This window comes from Cardiocondyla obscurior, linkage group LG19, assembly GCF_019399895.1.
Source record: "Cardiocondyla obscurior isolate alpha-2009 linkage group LG19, Cobs3.1, whole genome shotgun sequence".
In the NCBI taxonomy this organism is placed as follows: domain Eukaryota; kingdom Metazoa; phylum Arthropoda; class Insecta; order Hymenoptera; family Formicidae; genus Cardiocondyla; species Cardiocondyla obscurior.
Window position 1 is genome coordinate 3,428,758 of NC_091882.1, and position 12,140 is coordinate 3,440,897.

The window sequence follows — 12,140 nt, forward strand, 5'->3', positions numbered from 1 at the left end:
AACTAAATAGATCTGTATTCTAGTAATATTTATTAAATATTTAAAAAGTCCTTTTCTTTTTTTTAGTACATACTGACCGTTGATTTTTAACGTCGCGAGTTTTAATAAGTTGTAGCTATATGTCTTTAAAAAAAATCGATCATATATATAAAATATTTAATTTAATAATAGTCTTATTTATTCCAAAAAAGAAAGGAACTCTTTTGGAATTTTCTAAAATGCCCAATATAATTTTTTATCTTTTTTAAGACGGTAGTTGGATAAAGATTTTTATCTTTAGCCGGTAGTACCATCTTCAGATTCACTTTTATCATCGCAATCGTCCGAACTTTCTGTATATACGGACGGATCGTAATCGGATTCATCCACAGATTCCTCCACGGACGATTCGTCTGTTTCGGACACGTTATTGACCAATTCTGGATTCAGCGGGGTACCGGCTCTTCGACGACGACGGTGCCCGGTTGTATGTTTGAACTGCGTCTTATGCTGTGGATTTTTACGATAGCATTTGGCTCCGTACGGACACTCCTGCCGATCGTCGATCCCGTCATAATCGGAATCATCCGGATGACTGTAGTTGTTTTTATGATTATGGTTCTTTCTGTGAAACAAGTTTAAAAGTGATTTATATTTTGGCTCAAAAGTATCGTATTATAGCAAAGTTTGGATAAAAAACTAAATAGCACGTGCGTTATTTCACTCACCGATAACATTGAGGGCCGTACATGCATTTCTCTCTGGGAACTCTGTCGGGATTTGATGCTTTCACTTGATAATCAGCTGTGGCAGCTAGTGACTCATCCGGAACCGCGTGAGCCGGACTACTGAAGTATGCGATACAGTCCCATTTGATCTTTTTACCTGATTCCCCATTTGTTGCAGTTTTATTTATCAAGTTTATATTCTTGGCTTTTCTTTTTCTATTATTCTCGTGCTTAACGGAAGGCTCAATCAAATTCTGAGAATCCGTCGACATCTTTGAACTCGTCGCAGGCATATTATTTTCCTCTGGGGAACTAAAACGAGAAGAAAAAAAAAAAAAGATAAAGTGACTAAAATTTATGAAAATTTACTGTTAAATATTTCTGCTCGATTAAAATAAAACCTTGAAGAATCGATCTGTGCAACTGGAGGAGTAACTACATCTCCTTGTTCTCCATCTCCTTTGTTCGGACAATCTTCATGTTCATTTGCTGTCTTAACATGAAGTATATCATTCAAACTTTGATGCGGAGACGCGGGAGCTTCCATACTGGACAATAAGCAGACTCTTATACTGTCAGCTTCATTATTTGCATCCTCCTGATTAAACTGGAATATAAGAGACCTCAATAAGAAAACTTGTGCAAAAATCTTTTCAAATCTCGGCAACAATAGCTATACCTCTCTCTCAGACGCTTGGTCACCGTTCTCCATTGTGTCTGTTACTGAGACAATCTTAAACCAACATTTGTCAGGCAGCAATGAACAAATATCATTTGGTTTTATTGGCACAGTGATTCCTAATTTAAGAGGTTGCCATTGTGTAAATCCAGCTGATTTCATATAACATGGTGCCACCTAATACTGAAAAATAAATTTCTATAGAAAACTGATAGTGTTTACATGCATTTTCATGCTTTGTCAACTGAATTATCATCGAGATTATAAAATAAAAAAATAAATAAAAAAAAAAGAAAAAATTATCGCTAAAATACGAACAATAAATAAAGTTATAAAAGCGAGAGTCCTTACAGGAGTTATCGTCATTTCGTCATTGACTGACACATTGATGGTTACAGCATGTTTCTGCACCTGGCTGTCCTTGCACTACAATAACAATAAGGATTGATTAAACCTTGCTTATTTTTTATAATCAGTGTACGTTGCTCGTCTTAGGCTTCGATCGAATAAATAAATATAAAAAATTCCGTAAAAATGTCATGAAAAATTGCGACATTTTTAATTATTCGTGTATGTTCAATAGAAATTTTTCTTCGCAAAAAATTGAGCAACTCACCCCCGTTGCGACAGTGCGCCCGATAATGTTGTTGCCAATCACCAAATTCGCCTTCTGTACCAAATCGTTATCCACTCGTACTATCTGCAGTTTTTTCGTCATGATAAAATTTTCAATAAATAGATTAATGCGCCGTGAGACATTTCGTGACTATTAGCCGGGTAAATTTATCGGTTTGACAAAAGAAAGCTGCGTCAGCTCGACCGATTCGTCGTGACAGGCCAACTTCGAACGCGCTTGATCGCGATTCTTTTTCTTTTTTTGTTTGAAGTTATTACTTTCGTCAAATGAGCCAAGCGAAAGAACGCGCGATCAACTGAGTTGCAAGGAATAGAGGTTAGAAACTGCATATTTGTATTTAAGACAAAATATAAAGATCTAAATTAAACTTGGTATGTCTTGAAAGTATTTAAAATGAATGAATTTAAAATAGGAATATACTTATGTATGATATTTCATTTACTTGAGATATATTACCGAAAATTATTCGCTTAATTTACCGTGGTAACGTTCGACTGACATCAGCACCTCGAGAATCTGTTTACAGCTCAGCTGATTGCACGTACAATTACTGTCGCGAGAGTAATCGACCTGAGAAAATGAATATAATTATAATTATAAAGTCTAAATGTATATTTTAATCATCCAAGGCATTTATTTTTTCGGACAGCATGACGCAAGTCGATAAAATCTGTTACTGTCGTAATATCGATACCAGATAATATATGGAAGATATATACGGAGTGATACTAAATATCTGTGAATAATATACTGCACGTCATTGTTAATTATACATATATATTCGATACATATCTACGATATCTATCGTAAAAAGTACACGATTGCATAATGATCACGCCACGCGTTACGGAAACAAAATGATATGTTTGAACGGAGAAGAGGAGTACTTGCTCACATTTTTTTTTCTTGTGGATTTTTTTTTATGTGCCTAAGTGAAACAGCTGCGTCATCGAGCGACTCGAAATTATGCATACACTATGCAAATTTTGAGTGTCCAAATAACAAGCCGACCCGTTTTTGCATTCGCGGCTATGATTATCGTCGTCGATTGAATAATTCCATTTGTACGAACCGGCGATAAATCGTGGTCTAGCTTGTCCGGACGTTAAGTTTTTTTTACGCCTTGTCGACACATGGGTTATCGCCACGTCTTGTTTATCGAATTTTTCGAAAAGAATTTACGGAGTGCTTGACAATCGTCGAAATGTAGCCGCGCGATGACCACGTAACTGATTGCGTAGCGCCACCGCACGAAGTTGACTGTGAACGGTGTAGTTGTGTGTACTGTGTAGTTGGTGGTGGTTGGACTGGTTGGTGGAGTGACCGGGAACGACGACGCAGAGTGCAATTCACGGTGCGGAAAGGACGACGGTGCTAGACGGTATTTTCTACGTGAGAATATATTCTATCCACGAAAATGGAGGTAAGAGATCACGGTAATTTATCATCCCGCAAAGAATCCGCGTGAAAATAATTTTGACTGCATAAATTTAGGTAATTACTCCTTTTTTTTTTCTTTCTTTCAGATCGAAATCCTATCTGCGAGATCCTCGAAAGTGATAGCCAACGTGAATGTGAGTGGCTACGATTAATAAACGCTTGATTGTAGAATCTCGAAATATTCTACCATAAAATATGATAATTTTATTTCCTGTAAAAGATCAAAGGTTTCTGATTGAACTTTGATTCATGATGTGTGTTTTTATTCCAGGTAAATCCAAGCACTACGATAGGTGAAGTGAAGCAGCAGTTGTACAAATTAAAGAAAGCACCGTATGTTCAGAGGCAAAGTTTGAGAGTGGAGGCTAAGGGAAAAGCATTACCTGACTCAGAGACGATTAAATCCTTGTCATTGAAAGCAGGTGGGAAGTTATATTACAAAGATCTTGGCCCACAGATTGGTTGGAAAACTGTGTTCCTGGTGGAGTATGCAGGACCTCTAGTAGTGTATCTCTGGCTGTATCAGCGTCCCTGGTTGTTCTATGGACATGTAAACACCAATAATTTTAGTTATGTAGCTAAGTAAGTCACTTTAATTAATTATACAATATTAAATGTATATTCATTTATATTTCTTTTTCATAACTTAAACAATTTTTTTTCAGTTGGGCAGCAGTTGCATGGACAGTACATTATGCAAAACGTCTGTTTGAAACAGTGTTTGTCCATCGTTTTAGTCATGCAACAATGCCATTACGTAATTTATTTAAAAACTGTTCCTATTACTGGCTTTTTACTATGTATGTGGCATATCACACAAATCATCCATTATTCACTGCTCCTTCCTCCTTTCAATTCTACATTGGAGCAGCAACGTTTGCACTGTGTGAACTGGGTAATCTCAGCATTCATTTAGCTCTGAGGAATTTGAGACCGCCAGGTACTACAGTTAGGAAAGTGCCGATGCCGACCAGCAATCCATTTACTGAACTTTTCAATTTTGTCTCTTGTCCTAATTATACATACGAAATAGGCAGTTGGATCGGCTTCACCGTAATGACATCGTGTCTTCCAGGTATGCAACTAAAATTTCACAAACGTTTAACCTTTAACATTGAATGCATAACGAATTTAATGATTTAATTTACAGCTGGTCTGTTTGCACTTGCCGGTGGATATCAAATGGCTGTGTGGGCATTAGGCAAGCATAAGGCATACAAGAAAGAGTTTTCGTATTATCCGAAAAACCGCAAAGCCATCATTCCATTTATTCTCTAAGTAAATACATTTATTTATAAAATAATATCGGTAAAGTCACGGTAATATGTTAATTTTGTTTTTTTTTGTTATTGGTCTTATTTTTAAGAAAAATGTCCAGATTAATTAATGGATATATAATTAACAGTCGCAGCAGGTCGTGAATACGTGACAAATAATAGCGTTAATTTCTAATAAAATTTATAACAGAACAAAAAAGATATACACATCTTAGTTCTAATTTTTTATTTTTGTATATATTTTGTTGGACAGGGTTTCTTTCTTTCTGTAATGATATATTCTTATATATATAAAATTATTAAACAAGTATTTACATATTTACATGTACAATTACAATATAGAAGAAACATATACAAAATTATTTTTACTATGTATAAAAAAATGTGCTGAATATTAATGTAGCGTTAAAACTTTACGATACTTATATCTTAAAAAAAAATTAAATATTAAATTTACTCAAGCGATGTCTTTCTCCTTCCATCTCTTCGTAAGGAATTTTGCTTAATAATCGTTTGATATATTTCTTTAACGCTAAATTAATTTGTTAATATTCTTGAATTTGTTTCGTATATTTTTCCTCGACATCCTTGTATTAATGATACGCTTATTCGAAGATCTTTCTCTCTTCCTTAGATTGCACATCCATCTGCATTAAACTTTCCATATACAGAATTTGTTCTTGTGCTGTTTTTAACTCTTCTTTCAGTGCATTTAATTCCACTATAAGCATGTTGTTTTTTTCCACCATTTCTAAATCTTTATCACCTACCGACTTATCCTGAAATATCTGCTTCTTTAAAGATGCGATAGTCTTCTCCAAATTATCTTTCTGTTTTACGAATTCGCCCATTGCATCGACATCCGCTTTATGACTACGTAGAAATTCGTCGTCCCCGCTGTATTTATGATATAAATTGGTCACCGCCGTTTTCAGAGCATTTGGTTCTTGTATAAGTCCCGAAGCGTCAACAATGTCGATGCGAATTTTTCGCAACAGTTGTTGACATCTCTTATTTTTTTGTGATTCGCGATCGAGTTCTTGGCGTACGCTGTGCAATTTTTCTCGTTCTTCGCGTAGCTGCAGTTCCAAATTTTCATTGGTTTTGTGAAGATTCGTGACCCTCTCCTCCATATCTCGAATATTACCCTTCTCCTCCTGTATCTCTTGATCCCTCTTCTCCATTTGACTTTTCAATTCCTCAATTTTATGATTCAACACGAATTTGTACTTCTCCAATTCCTGGTTCGTTCGCTTTATATCGTGTATCTGTTGCTCTTTGCTTTGAATGATGGTATCCCTTTCAGTGACCTCTTTCTTCAAATCTCTTATCTGTTTCTCGAGATCCTGTATATTTTCATAAAATTGTGCGTATTCGCCTTGCACTCGATGTACTTGCCTCTTCAAATCATCCACGTCTCTCTGGCTGATCGTGAATTTGTTTCGCATCACTCCGGCTTCTCCTTTTAACTTTAAATTGATCTGTTTCTCCTCGTACAAGAGATTTTCATACTTCGTACGTATTTCGAGAATCTCACGATCCGTATCATCCTCTATCTGTGCCATCAGACGCTCGTGAACGCGTTCTTTATGCGTCATCTCGTCGGAAACTTCTTCTAATTGCACTTTCTTCTCGTGAAGCAGGGCTTCGTACTTCGTCACAGTTCTTTGCAGCTCCTCCGCGTCACATTTTGCAAGATCTTTCAGTTGCTTCTCGTAATTCTTTCGCATGGTATTAGTAAATTCTTCGAACGCTCGGTACTTGTCGTATTCTGTAATTAACTTAATCTCGTAATTATTTTCCATTTCTTGCATTACTTCTTCGTGATTCGCCTTCATCTTGACGATTTCCACATTCATATTATTAATCTCATTTATATGTTCTTCTTGAAGCGTCTCGATCTTATCCCGAAGTTCTCTAATGGCCTCGCAGTAGCCTTGATGCACGTCCCGTAATTTATCATTATGTTGAACGTCGATCTGACGTAACTTATACGCGTGTTCGGTTTCCATCTCTCTCAATCTCACCATCAAATTTCTGATGGTGTGTATCTTTTCTTCTAAATCACCTTTACCAATTAATACTTCGTTTGTATATGGCAAATCTCGGGTCGTCTTTAAGGGCTTTCCATCGAAAGAATACAGCTTCCAAATGCACAAACTACCGTCCTTCGCAACCGAAAGCAGGCAATTTTCATTGTAAGAGAGCGCAATCTAAGAAAATAATTAAATTAAATTTATATCCTAATTAAATCATATATGTCTTAATTAAATTATTTATTGTGAATATATTTAGAGAAATACCTGCATGATATCGACACAATGTATATGGAAATTGACTGATTCTACTGGAGTTTGAAGCGGACATTTTAATGAGGTGATGATACCACCAGGGGAAGTTATAAACAACGTTAAATCATTTTTTCCTATTATTATTTGCTGCATTTCTATGTCGGGTAATCGAAACTCTCGTGCAATCTAATAAAAAACAAAAGATTATTAAGTTCTAAAAATAATTATTTGATTTTTAAAGTAAAAAAATATATTAAAATTGTACCGTGTTTTCTTTGATTTCACGTATATAATCGTCATGAGCAATACAGTAGACGAAAGACGCGTCCGAGGAAAGTGCAATGTCGCCAAGGGCGACGCCCCTCCAGATAAATTCGCCAGATCTTTCACCGGTGGTCATATTCCATTCGTATATAGCACCTTCCTCACCCATGCTTAACATTTTCAGATCCGTCTGCGACCAAAGAAGGGCCTTTACTTTCCCGGTGTGTCCCTTAAGGACAAAAGAATTGTAGAAGCCGATGGTAGTATACACCTGCACGATGTTACCGTTGACCGCAGCAAATAAATGACCGTTGTAACTGAAGCGAACCGTTCTGCAATTTCGGATGGCGATTTCGTGCATTGGTAGCAAGTCGTCGATCAGAATACTCATGAAGCGCAGTTTGTCGGTGAAACCGATCAGACAAAACAGACCCATCGGATGCAACGCGATGCTAGATACATCTTGGTCATATTGCTTTAGCATGATGAGGCTTTCAGTCTCGAAATCCCACAGTCGAACGCTACGGTCGAACTCGCCGCATGTCATAAAAATCGGCTTCCACGCGCACGTAACTAGACCGCTAATGGGACCGTGATGTAACGGCTCGCCCATGACCGTCAATTTCTGCGGTTCCGGGTCCATCTGCAAATCTGGACCCCACAACGCCGCATAATACAGCTGGGACCAGCCGGCGGTGATAATCAGTCGATCGAAGCTAGGATTTATATTGATCGTGTTGATCCTGTAAAGACGCGGATCGTCATCCCTCGCCACGCGCTGTGGAATCACGTAGACATTCCTCTTCGTGTACTTGTGCTTTCCTTCTTTCTCAAAAAGCACTACAGTCCCCGCACCGTGCGCATAAGCGAATCCACGTGGAAACGCAATCAAGCAATCCACATCTTGTTGCCAAGCTTCATCACCGGCATCCAGCGTTATCTGCGAGCTGGCTGCGTTAGGCATAACGTATTCCTCACGGATCCTGAAATTCATCGACACTGTGTCGAATATTCTGTACATGTTTTTAAGATCGCCATTCTCTAGATAGAGTACGCGGCCGTCTTTGGTGCCCACCAACAATCTGTCGCCGTCGAGCCAGGCCATTGAGCAGACGAGAAGATTTTCTGCTTTTGAAAAACCGTATGGACGCCATACCGTCTCGGAAACAGTAAGAAATTTGAAGGTATAAGGACCGCCGACTGCCACCACCGTTGTATCCGTAGGATTGCAGGCCAACACCTTGGCGATTGCCAGCGGATTTTGTAAGTTGCTCAATTTATATATCGACTCGACTTTGCCCTTTTCCCAGTTGTAGAAAAGCATGGTTTGATCAGGTTCGCCGGTTATCGCCACTATATATTTACTATCAAAAGTAAAATCTAGGCATGTAAACTTAGTCACTCCCGGAGCTTCAAAAGGTATCCCGAGTAATTTCCTACGTTTCAAAGTGTTGATGTCGTAGATAGATATGGTAGGTTTGTCTGCTATTTCGGATAAAGCAACATATTTCCTGCAATTAAAGATTAATTAGAATTATAAATTATAAAAATTTTAATAATTAAAATATCCCTCCTTATTAAAATTCAAAACGTGACGGTCTACTTTTAATTAATGTTTATTTTATCGCGGAAATAAATTTTTTTTATAATATTACTCAATGCGTAATTATTAAATTTGCTCACTTGTTAAGCGAGACGCATATGACGTTTGCGTGATACTTATCGGGCAAACGTATCAATTTCTGCTGATTCTGAAGAACATTGTGTATCGCCAGAGCATTGCCCACCGGATATAAAATCTCGGCGTCTGTGATATAATGTGCATTACCGCAGATGTCTGTTTTCAGGCCGTAAAAAACTCGTGTTTGCAGAGAAACGGCCATCCTTAAGAGCTTTTTACGAAGATTCAGCAATACTATCTCTTATTCATATAAAACGATTTCTTCCACCGCATTTTCCATGATTACTTTTCTCTTCTTTTATGCTCTTTAAACGTTCAATACTAAGCATTCTCCTTTCCTGTGAATTAGGTAATAAAATTGTTTACATCTCCTAGGTAACATTATGTGCTATATGTAAAACGCAAGGTGATAAATTTTTATCTAAGTGATTATTTTTTATATAATTAGAAATAACAGAACGCGCGCTACGCGCGCGTGAATTGTGTTTGGATATTAGTTAATTAAATTAATTAATTTTTTTCTTTAAGATAATTGTGGAAATTTAAATCTCATACGTAATATCGTGTCGCATACGTAATAAATTTCGCCGTAATAAAATCGTATAAATTAATTATTCCTCTAATAAAGGACCAATCTGCGTTGTGAAAAAGCGGCGATAATAATTAAATAAATATATTAAATAAATATTCACGCGTTTCTATACAATATCCACGAATTAAAACGCGAGATTGTGTTGTAGAGAGCCAACCAGGAGCAAAATTTCGTGAATACAAAAATGGAGTAATTCTAGAGTGCTGACATCACCGACTGTTAACATAAACTTGTAACCCTTTTAACTAAATAAAATTCATAAATAAAAAATATAATTTATTTATAAATAAGTTGCATAATCACGCGATAATATATTAATGCGAAATTTCTGCAGTGATTATTACTTGCATGAATAATTAAATGCAAAAACTTCCATGGGGCTGACAGTCTTTCATAGTGCTTAGTCGATGATTAAAGAAGCAACAGGAAGTCGTCGGAGCAGGCCGTTCAGCGATCACTTTACTTAAAACCGCCGTGTTTTGGCGCCAAATTTTTCGGCCGGCGAGAATTAATGTAGAAGACTTCAACCGATTAATCTAGTGGGCCACATCGACGTCCAGGTAGTTGACCTTTCTCGTGGAAGGCTCGACGTCGCTTCCTCGCGACATTCTAACCTATAATTTCTATTTCCAAGGTCGAGTTTTTGTCAGGGGTAGAAAATAGTCTGGATAATTTAACGATCCGCATCTCGTTGTCCTGCTGAATATCTTTCTCGAGGAAATGGAGGACTCGATGACGGCACGTCTGAAGAAGCTCGTGGCGGACAGCAACGAGGCGTTGGAGCTTAGATTAATTCGCAACCTCGACGACTTGCACTCGGAAGAGGCTGTTTTCAAGCCGGAGATGACCTATCAGGTGTTTGGCGACAGGTTTGTTATTGTAATATTAATTTATTAAAAACCATGCTTTTCATAATTATACATAAAACATTATTTAAAAATATGTATATTTTAATTTATATAAATATATATCTACATATTTTTTTTATTCTTATTATTTTTTTATAGGGAGATAATATTTGGTTATCTGGACTTGGAAATACACTTGTTCTATGCAGCAGGTTGCTTGGAAACCTACTTGGGAATGAAATATACAGAGAAAGTAAATATGCAGCATGATGGAGTTGAGCCTGATGAAGTATTATCAAAGATTGTTCCAAAACTTGCCCCTGATGTTCATCACAGCTTAGCTAACTTTACAAAGGCACTTGCCAAGGATGATACATTTACACCATATGGCGAATTGATACATTCTTTTTCGATAGATGGTATCTAATATTTTTTAATTTTTATGCCGTTAAAACTATAATAAATTTAATATATATATATATATATTTCTTTTTACATAGATGAAGGCAGGACAAGACAATTTGTAGTTTACAAGGCAGATATGAATTACAAAGGATATAAGGAATATCACGAAAGAATTCAAACATTTCTCCTTTGGTACATAGATGCTGCTCTCTTCATTGATCTTGATGATGAGCAGTGGCAGTATTTTAATTTGTAAGTAAAAGCGACGCTAAATGGATAACGATTGCATATAAAAAATTTTTTTTATTAAATAATTATTTTTTTGAGATAGATTTGAAAAGTATACAACACCTATGGGTACTATTCGCTATGCGACGATTGGTTTCGCCACTGTGTACCGATATTATGCTTATCCGCAACACATTCGACCACGCATTGCGCAATTTTTAATTTTACCACCGTTTCGAAGGATAGGTCTTGGCAAGCATTTGTTGCAAGCAATTTATCGGGAATACATTGGAAGGCGTGAAGTAAAGGATATAACAGGTAATAGAAAACATTCGGCAAAAACATCGCGAGTTGATAAACAGCATTTTAACGAGCCTGTATTTACAGTGGAAAGTCCGTCCGAGGTATTTCAACGTTTACGAAATTACGTAGATGCTTTAAACTGTAGCACATTGCCCAGTTTTGCGCCAAAGCGTTTGAAGCAAGGTTTCGATAATGAAATGGTCGTTGAGGCTAGGAATAAATTAAAAATAAACAAGGTATTTTATAAAGATTTACTTGGTAGTTTTGTTAATCTTTTTTATTTTTATTTTGTTATATTAATATTTTATTTACAGAAACAGGCCCGCATAGTGTATGAAATCCTGCGATTGCAGGCGACAAATATCGCGGATGCAGAAGAATATCGGGCGTACAGAATAGATGTGAAGAAAAGATTGAACATACCGTTTAAAAGGAAACAGAATGAAGAGCTGAAAATAGAACGTGCGCTAAAGAAATCTGCGGAGAAAAGTACATGCACGAACGGTAATGGACTACCATCAGACGAACAACGTAAAGAAATATTAGATAAGGAGTACCGACTTTTGGAAGAAGAGTACAAGATAGTCATTAACCGATTGGAGTACGCTTCCGAATTGTGAAATGGTCTGTGAATGAATATGTATTAAGAACTTTTTTAAGCTGTGAAAAGATATGTCGATAATTTTCAACGTTTTATATTTGTGTACAGACACATCTGCATTCATTAAATTTGTCTTGCTTTTCTATTTCTTATGGTGTTCAATTGTTTTTTCGATTTGTCACTTTAA

General features: G+C 36.6%; 4 protein-coding genes across 9 annotated transcripts; 2 read left to right on the forward strand and 2 right to left on the reverse strand.

Annotated features, from left to right (window-relative positions):
• Positions 1-13: 13 nt before the first annotated feature.
• LOC139110020 (aprataxin and PNK-like factor) lies at positions 14-3,237 on the reverse strand. Of its 6 annotated transcripts, XM_070669519.1 has the most exons (8): positions 2,919-3,079; positions 2,503-2,593; positions 2,003-2,086; positions 1,738-1,812; positions 1,387-1,563; positions 1,109-1,314; positions 708-1,019; positions 14-604 (listed from the first exon to the last, which is right to left on the reverse strand). In XM_070669519.1, exons 4-8 carry the CDS (start codon positions 1,750-1,752, stop codon positions 277-279), a joined length of 1,038 nt encoding a protein of 345 aa, XP_070525620.1. In that variant the 5' UTR covers positions 1,753-1,812; positions 2,003-2,086; positions 2,503-2,593; positions 2,919-3,079; the 3' UTR covers positions 14-276. The 6 variants fall into 6 exon arrangements, with proteins under 6 accessions (XP_070525620.1, XP_070525622.1, XP_070525619.1 ...); XM_070669521.1 differs by lacking the exons at positions 2,503-2,593; positions 2,919-3,079 and adding an exon at positions 3,096-3,237; XM_070669518.1 differs by lacking the exon at positions 2,503-2,593 and having other exon boundaries at positions 2,919-3,072.
• Positions 3,238-3,307: 70 nt separating this feature from the next.
• LOC139110021 (very-long-chain enoyl-CoA reductase) lies at positions 3,308-5,201 on the forward strand. Its single transcript, XM_070669525.1, has 5 exons — positions 3,308-3,446; positions 3,550-3,597; positions 3,735-4,045; positions 4,129-4,538; positions 4,614-5,201. Exons 1-5 carry the CDS (start codon positions 3,441-3,443, stop codon positions 4,739-4,741), a joined length of 903 nt encoding a protein of 300 aa, XP_070525626.1. The 5' UTR covers positions 3,308-3,440; the 3' UTR covers positions 4,742-5,201.
• Tous (testes of unusual size) lies at positions 5,185-9,895 on the reverse strand. Its single transcript, XM_070669501.1, has 5 exons — positions 9,532-9,895; positions 8,979-9,314; positions 7,297-8,806; positions 7,044-7,217; positions 5,185-6,953 (listed from the first exon to the last, which is right to left on the reverse strand). Exons 2-5 carry the CDS (start codon positions 9,176-9,178, stop codon positions 5,346-5,348), a joined length of 3,492 nt encoding a protein of 1,163 aa, XP_070525602.1. The 5' UTR covers positions 9,179-9,314; positions 9,532-9,895; the 3' UTR covers positions 5,185-5,345.
• A 75-nt stretch (positions 9,896-9,970) lies between these two features.
• Hat1 (histone acetyltransferase 1) lies at positions 9,971-12,098 on the forward strand. Its single transcript, XM_070669515.1, has 7 exons — positions 9,971-10,128; positions 10,203-10,437; positions 10,576-10,835; positions 10,917-11,073; positions 11,153-11,367; positions 11,437-11,588; positions 11,667-12,098. The coding sequence occupies exons 2-7, from the start codon at positions 10,289-10,291 to the stop codon at positions 11,970-11,972; spliced, it is 1,239 nt and encodes a 412-aa protein (XP_070525616.1). The 5' UTR covers positions 9,971-10,128; positions 10,203-10,288; the 3' UTR covers positions 11,973-12,098.
• Positions 12,099-12,140: the final 42 nt, after the last annotated feature.

Bases quoted from the DNA above. Each gene is read 5' to 3' on its own strand.
- Hat1 (XM_070669515.1), top strand. From the start codon at position 10,289: ATGGAGGACTCGATGACGGCACGTCTGAAGAAGCTCGTGGCGGACAGC. The intron at 10,438-10,575 runs GTTTGTTATTGT...ATTTTTTTATAG, and splicing joins TATCAGGTGTTTGGCGACAG to GGAGATAATATTTGGTTATC. The intron at 11,589-11,666 runs GTATTTTATAAA...TTTTATTTACAG, and splicing joins ATAAATTAAAAATAAACAAG to AAACAGGCCCGCATAGTGTA.
- Tous (XM_070669501.1), bottom strand. From the start codon at position 9,178: ATGGCCGTTTCTCTGCAAACACGAGTTTTTTACGGCCTGAAAACAGAC. The intron at 7,218-7,296 runs GTACAATTTTAA...GTTTTTTATTAG, and splicing joins GTGAAATCAAAGAAAACACG to ATTGCACGAGAGTTTCGATT. The intron at 6,954-7,043 runs GTATTTCTCTAA...TTATTTTCTTAG, and splicing joins ATTGTGTCGATATCATGCAG to ATTGCGCTCTCTTACAATGA.
- LOC139110020 (XM_070669521.1), bottom strand. The intron at 1,315-1,386 runs GTATAGCTATTG...CTTATATTCCAG, and splicing joins ACCAAGCGTCTGAGAGAGAG to TTTAATCAGGAGGATGCAAA. The intron at 605-707 runs GTGAGTGAAATA...CTTGTTTCACAG, and splicing joins TACGGCCCTCAATGTTATCG to AAAGAACCATAATCATAAAA.
- LOC139110021 (XM_070669525.1), top strand. The intron at 3,598-3,734 runs GTGAGTGGCTAC...TTTTTATTCCAG, and splicing joins AAGTGATAGCCAACGTGAAT to GTAAATCCAAGCACTACGAT. The intron at 4,539-4,613 runs GTATGCAACTAA...TTTAATTTACAG, and splicing joins AATGACATCGTGTCTTCCAG to CTGGTCTGTTTGCACTTGCC.